The sequence below is a fragment of the Calypte anna genome, chromosome 3, assembly GCF_003957555.1.
Source record: "Calypte anna isolate BGI_N300 chromosome 3, bCalAnn1_v1.p, whole genome shotgun sequence".
Classification (NCBI taxonomy): domain Eukaryota; kingdom Metazoa; phylum Chordata; class Aves; order Apodiformes; family Trochilidae; genus Calypte; species Calypte anna.
The window spans coordinates 37,193,201-37,200,773 of NC_044246.1; the positions used below are offsets into that span (position 1 = coordinate 37,193,201).

Here is a 7,573-nt window from a genome sequence, read left to right on the forward strand (position 1 = left end):
TTTTGTTAGTCACCGTCCCCGCGCACACCAAACCCCGCCAAAGGGCTGGTAATGGTGTCCCAAAGCACTCATTTCAAGCAAGGAAAGAATCCACGCTCCAGGAAGATCCCCTAGAATCCCTGAGCAAACTCTCACAGTGGGTGCCTTTTGACTGTGAGCTCACCAGTAAGCAAAGAAAGAAGGGAGGGAGGTCCTCTTGCAACATCTAGGAGATGTGTTGGGATCCAGTGACAAGGGTTCTGACCATCCCTTCACTTGCATGTTGCAGGGGGACTCAATTATAGGCTCACAATGACACTTCTCCAGAGTCTCAGTGAGGGCAGAACTTGGGGACAAAGGAATGGCATATAAATCAGGAATACCTGATTTAGCCATGTGGAATAGCAAGTCTCTGCTTGTTCTGGAGTTGAGAGACAGATCACTGTGTGTAAAAGAGAGAAAGAGGGCAGGAAGAGAAGAAAGAGAGAAGAAAAAGAGAGAAGAAAAAGAGAGAAGAAAGAGGAAAAGAAAAAGGAAAAGAAAGAGCAAAAGAAAAGACCACTCACTCTCTCTCTACATTTTCCATAGGGTCTGGGGTGATTCAGAAGCTCTGTGCATGTAGGACTAACTCATGCTTGCTTCATTCCTTCTTAGTGGGACATTTCAATAGAGGGTTTAGCCTTCTTACAAGGAAACACTAGGATTATTTTCCTTCAGCTTCTTATGCACCACCTACATTGGCCTACATTAGGACTCCCCTTCAGGCAATAAGATGTCTGTGCTCAGATAGAAGCACTGTTCATTGCTGGGCAAATGAAAGACAACCACCATCTTCCTTCACCTGAAATAAATGCATGCATTCAGTCCGCCCTATTCACCCCTTTGAGACATCAGTTCATCTTCCGCTCACCTGAATCTGGCAGCTGATGTTTTCAGGGACATCACAAAGTCTGGCAACCAGTTCATTTGCTGAGACTTGTAAGTTGCTCAGCATGGATCAACACCCATCCATGGATTCTGTTTGGAGGTGATCTTACTGGAAACCAAGCACTGACCATGGAAATCCAAACCCAGAGCTGAAAAGATCTGTAAGCCACAGAGCGCCAAACTTCCCCTCCCCTCATGTTTCTCTTGGTCTCTGGAGATCATCTAGAGAAAATCTCACCTCCTCCAAATCTAAAACAGCCTTTCCTGTTGTCAAAACACCCCTGGTAAATGTAGGGCACAGTGTTCTCCCCTGCCACTGAAAAAAAAATCCTTTTCCTAATGGTGCTGCTCCACACAGCCCCCTTAGGAAGGCACCCTTAAACCTCTTTTTCTCCCTCACCCAAATCCCACCTCTCTACATCAGGGGAAGTGAGACACCAGGCCCATCTTCTCCATCAAGCTTCTTCCCACACAGACAGCCATACACAATTCAAGAACTATATGCCCAGAATTCACTGCCCATTTCTTCACGATTAAATTCCCCCATGAATCTTAAATCACATGGCTGTTACTGTCACCCCTACACCACTTCCCAGTGTAACATCAGACATATCTGCCCATGCTTCTACACAGCCCATGAGGATCACAAAACAAAAGTCCCTGTCTGATGCAGGACTAGTAGTACTGTACCACCAACCAAGAGCTTTGTGGCTGAGCTTCGAGATATGTGGTCATCAACAGGAGACAAAGTCTGCATCAGAGCTGCGATGATTCAGGGGGGATTAGGGTGATTTTTTTTTTTTTTTTTTTTCTTTCTTTCTTTCGTTCCTCCCAGCCAATAAGAGCACTCGAAGAGGCTCATCTTCCCTGGCAGGAAGCCGGGCAGTCACTCCTCTCCCTGGCAGGCTCCTCTTCTGAAGTGGTGGAGATGGCAGTGAACTTCACCTGCAGCTTTGCCACACTTTGCTGTTTAGCACTCTGTGGCTTCACCGGGACATCAGATGGTAAGAGTGGGAAGTAATTTCTATGTTCCTTGTGCTTTACATCCTGTGAATGCTGCTTTCTCATGGTAAAAAACATCCCTTTTCCAACTGCTGCCAATGCTGGCTCAGCACTGCAGGGTTCAGACTGCAGCTGAAAATCCATCTGCTTAAAAGACTTTCTCCCCTTAAAGCGAATCATGTTATCCAGGGACATCATCTAAGGATTTTTAAGCTAACGTTTGGTTTTAACTTATTTATCAGTGTTTAAACTCTGCATGACCTTGATTATTAAATCTAAAGACTATGGGTAACAACCTGACTGCTAAGTACAGATGGGCACTTGAGTGTCGATTAGCTGACTTTGATGAAACATTACTCCATATAGTTCCTTTCTTTGCTGAGCAAGGAAACTCTTGATTGCAGCTTGCCTTAAATCTTTAGAATGGGTGCTGCAGACAGGAATATTTTCTCTTGGAATGTTTTAGCTCTACTTCAGTTTTACTTTGGCTCCCACACACATAAAATACTAATGCACTCAGGGTTGGTGCTTGGTTAGCCAGTAGCTTTTTGTTTCAGCTGTGGTTTCCTTTGGGGGTTGCAACGGCATGCAGGAACTCTGCTGCATCGTAAATGTAAAGATAAAGTCTAGCCTTGCTCTTTGTAATGTAGAGGAGGTTTTGAAAGCACTCCACGAAAGAAAAAAAGCAGCCTGTTGCACTCTGGTTATTTGCTTCACTCCAGGCTGGAAGAGAGAATACACCTGATTGCTCTCTCACACTGCAGGAGTAGGGGCCCCCACATTATTCCTCAATAAGGAAAGCACAAGAGAGGGCCTCTAAATGCAACGTTCAACCCATCTCTGCAAGAAAAGCCCTCTCTTGCTTAATAATGGGCAGTTGCCTGTTAACTCAGAGCAAGACAAGAGTCTCTGCTACAATCACCTGGTAGGAGAGCCAGGCTTTTCTGCTCTTTCTTCATATTTCCAAACCCAGAAGCAAGGATGGGGTCTGAAATACAATTGTTCAGGACATAAGCATCCCCTTGTGGGGCAATAAGAGCAGTTTTCCAGGCTGTGAGGTCACATCCTCTGGGTCTCTATGTGTTACAGACACCTAGACAGGCCATGTAGTGCTTCTGCTCCCACCCAGGCCTGGACTACTGATGTTTCACCAGTATCAATCTTAGACTGTGCACTGTTACCTGACCCTCAGGGCCATTCTGCTTTGCTTCTGGATGGGGGTCATTACCTTAACCACATTCAGCTTTTTAAGGTAATGGCCCTTAAGGGCCAAGCCAGAGACAAATCTGTCAGGAAAGACTACAGTGAAGAAAATAAAAACTACAAGAGAGTATGTGGATTTTGGCAATTCAGTGGTGAAAAACATTCCAAACAGCAAAAGACATTTCAGACCAGTGTGTGCTCCATCCAAGGACAACCCAGAATGACAATCAAAGCACATTAAGAAAAACAAACCCCAGTCTTGAGATAATCTGGGTATCCAGAGGAAAACAGGGGGATAAATTTCTCCCACAAGGGTTCAGTAAATTTTATACTTACTTTGCTCTGGTATGAGTAATTTCAACAAGAAATTGCAGTGGGTGAAGGAGGTGAAATGTCCCATATCCATGGTGAAAGATGGGGCAAAAAAACACTTGCCTACCATCTGCCTACAACACACGGTGTATTACCTCCTGATGGTTACAACACATGGTCCAGCTCGCAAGACTGTGACTTCAGGCAGCCTCACTCACCCTGCCACTCCATGCCTAAAAAAGTCATCACTATGACTCGAGGTGTCGAGGTGTATTAAGCCACAAAGTGACCTTGTGCTGAATTGGAAAAGATTGTGGTTATCTTGTCCTACTACAAGGGACAGGATCTGCTGTCAACAGCCCCACCACAGCCACATCTGACTTTCCAACAGGCATAAGAACATAGATTCAAGTAAAGTCCTGGAGAGCATCCAGAAAAGCCCAAGCCAGTGACCTGCTCTCAGCCCGGTAGCCTGCTGCTAAGTGAGCTCAGGAGCAAGCTCTTTCCCATAAGACACAGATTTGGTATTGATGGCATAGGGAGAATCACTGCATCCCCGAGCAAGAAGACAGCTGGCCTTATGGACAAGACCCAAACCAAGGCACTGCTCTGCCCCAAACTTCATTACTTTGGGCAGGTCTTGAATGGCCGTCTTGAATCACCTGTAGGTCCCACCACCTTAACCTCAAGGCAGAGTCCCTGTTCAGGACAAGAAGACAAAAGCATGCTCTGCAAAGTCTTACTCATGAGCTGAGCACTGGGTAAGCTGTTCTGCTCAAGAAATGCCTTCAGTCGTAGGCTGTAACCCACAAGTTTCTGTGACTCTTGAATACCTCACTTGCTGCAGTGGGAAAATACCATTCCACAGAAAAGTAGATTCTGGGCTGTTAGGTGAAAAAACACTGCCAGGATGTCCAGCACTAGCTGCACACCCAGTCCCAACACAGATCAGAGACATGGGACAGGAAAGCTTGTCATCTCCACACCAGACACAAAGCCACTTGCAGAACATCTGCTCCTCTCAGAAACATGGCCTGGGTCTCTCAACTCCCACCTGCAAGAAAATACAGGGGTCACTAAGGTAGCTGGCATATCACCCAGGAAGAGATGTGAATTTAAACAACCTTGGGGTGAGGAGGGATGCAGAACTGAGTGTCTCCCTTTGCAGGTCAACATTTCAGTCCTGAACCATGTTAACAGTGGGCACTTCCATTGACACCTGCAGAGGAGGATGTGATAGTATAACTAGGACATACATAAGCAACATGAAAGCTGAATTTTTGCAGCCTCCTGTACCAGTCGCATGTAATGCTGGGGTTTTGTTTTTTCAAGTAGACTTTGGATCACACCAGGTTGCCCCTCTTTCCTTGGGTTTCTCAGTATAAACTGGTTTAAATATACCATTCATGCTCTGTGTTTGGTTGTTAGAGATCTAGCTGTGGAAAAAAAGCTGGAAGTGATAAAAAACTTGACTTTCACAGCAAATTTAGTAGAGGTTCTTCGTGCACATTTGTGTGCGCATGCACACATAGGCTCACTGTCTACATATGCATAGCATGAACTCCAAGGGCCACCTCCTGCACTGTCATATCTTGTCATCAGCAGTGGCTGTACAGCAATTTATGCAGGTTGAGCATTTTTCTCTGTATTTCAAAAGTAGGAAAACACAGGGAAAGGAAAATGTAGAAGGGAAGAAAATAATGTCAACTCTAAGCTTTGAGCTTCTTTTAAAACACTGAGTTAAAAATCAGGGTATAGGGAAATTAGCTACACAACCAAGTAAGAATACACAGTAGTAACATCTATGTGGAAAGAACTGCTCAAACTTAAAAGGTCCTGAGTGTCCACCTTACACCCCATCCTGCATTTCCTACACACCTTGTTCCTTCACTTCATGGCTGTGATAACAAAATGGTCTTTGGCATTTGCATCAGGGCCACAGCACTTCAGCACCTAAAGCAGCTCATTCTGGAGGACAGTGGGAAGCTGGTCCAAGTTCTGCCGCAGGGCCCTTCCCTGCCCAGCTAGAGAATGGGGACACCAACTCCTTTGTCAACATGTAGAGGGAGGGTATCTTCCCCCCACCTTTATTACCACCTAAATCCTCCAAAATAAAAACCTCAAGACACCATCAAAGGATTAATGAGGGGTGGAGAAGACTTAAGTTAAACTTGGAATGCCAATTAAGAGCAGCAGAGCTCTGCCAGCCAGTGTTTGATATGTTATCAAAATTATACTGTACTCTGAGCAATGGGATCTGGCTTTGTAACTAGATTCCAGGTTGCACCTTCAATGAGCCAAGAGTCACACAAAAGATATTCTAAACTATATTAATGATAACTTAGCATTTTCTAAGCCAGTTTGAGCTCTGCTACCACTTCTAGCAGCATCTTTTTCTGTCACTTCATTCCACGGGATTGTTTCACCATTTCAAACATATAAAGGAAAATAACTTTGTAATGGATGTGAACAGAGTCCTTCTAAAGCACAAGTGCATGGGATAAGTAAGAAGGTTTAGCATCATTTCAGAAGGCTGAAGCTCCCACTGTTTCATACATCTGATGTGTCTTGCACTCATGTTTTGTTTCAGCTACACACGTACCACCACCTCATTCAACCATGAAACCTGGCTTCCCTCTCCCAATAAACACCAGCAATCCTGGTGTTCGCAAGGCAGCTCGATTTGGGGTTTACAGATACAACAACAGTTCCAATGACCTCTTCCTGTTTAAGGAATCACAAATAAACAAAGCCATGGTACAGGTAAGAGCCCAAACTTCTGATGGTCGTCTAAAACATTTACCACTTGAGCCTCCTAAAAAGCACTCAAGACATGGGAGCCATGATCCTCCTCAGGATTGCTATGCATGTCTAAAGATAAACACCACACCGCCCTCTATCCTCCACAGGAGGACACTCCTCCACCCCCCAAAAATTCAGCACAAAACACATCTGCAACACCACCCTTTTCCCCTACCCTTACTTTAAAGGAGAACACTTTTTTCCCTAGATTGTCAGAGGGCTGAAATACATGCTCCATGTGGAAATTGGGCGCACTGAGTGCGAGAAGAGGGAGCACTCCAGCCTGGACAGCTGTCACTTCCAGAGGGAAAAAAACCTGCAACAGGTAAGTGTCCAATTCCTTCAGGGTACTCAGTAACTGCAGATGATTCTTGGCCATCTCTAGCTGTAAAGTCACCTCCAGACCATCTCTGCCGTGCACCCACAGAAGTTCAAGCCTCCTCTGTGCAGTCAGCTGGGGTGAAACAGTTATCACTGTAAGTACCTCTCATGCATTCAGGACCAGGTCCCATCTGTAAGGTGTTGAACCAGACACAGCCATCTAGCCCATATTCATAGGATCACAGAATTGTTTGGGTTGGAAGGAACCTTAAAGACCATCTAGTTCATGTACAGGGACATCTTCCACTAGACCTAGTTGCTCAAAGCTCCATCCAGGCAGGTCTTCAACACCTCCAGGGATGGGGAATCCACAAACTTCTTGGGCAACCTCTTCCGGTGTCCTACTAAGTAAGTGTCCTGGATAAGTGAGTGAAATTGTGCAGAAATAAAGTAGGTGCTAAATAAGAGAGAATTTCTGTGCAGGGGAAATCCTTACAGGGCCTTTCCACTAAGATAAGTTAACTTGGCAATTAATACTTTTCTCAAGATAAAGAGAGCAGACAGAAAGATGCTGTTCCACTCCCTCATGGGCCACAATGCTGAAAATAACCAGCCACCTGAACTTCATCACCAGTTCCCCTTTCATTTACAGATGCTGAGATGCTATTTTGAGGTCTGGATAACGCCGTGGTTACATAAGGTGTATGTCCCCATTGCTCTCTGTCACTGACTCAGCTTCCCCATGAGAGCCTGACTTACAAGGGGATCTACCACTATGAGCTTTTCCTTGTCTGTATTGTTGAGGCCAAAAGTGGAGAATGGCTGTACAGGGTCACCACAATGCTTTTCTCTCAAAGCATGTGATTGTTTTTCTCCCCGAGAAAGATGCTCAAAAGTGACAAATAAATTATCTGCCTTGACTGAATTTATTGTTATCCAGTTGTGCTTCTGTTTTTCCAAAATTAAAGTGCATGTTGGAGCATGTTGTCATTTATTCAGTAGAGAGCCATTCATACTCTGGCTGAAT

The 7,573-nt window shown here is 45.0% G+C and overlaps 1 protein-coding gene across 1 annotated transcript; it reads left to right on the forward strand.

Annotated features, from left to right (window-relative positions):
* The first annotated feature begins 1,789 nt into the window (after positions 1 to 1,789).
* On the forward strand, positions 1,790 to 7,276 carry CST7 (cystatin F). Its single transcript, XM_008504988.2, has 4 exons — positions 1,790 to 1,910; positions 6,014 to 6,186; positions 6,434 to 6,550; positions 7,199 to 7,276. Exons 1-4 carry the CDS (start codon positions 1,835 to 1,837, stop codon positions 7,274 to 7,276), a joined length of 444 nt encoding a protein of 147 aa, XP_008503210.1. The 5' UTR covers positions 1,790 to 1,834.
* The last annotated feature ends 297 nt before the right edge of the window (positions 7,277 to 7,573 follow it).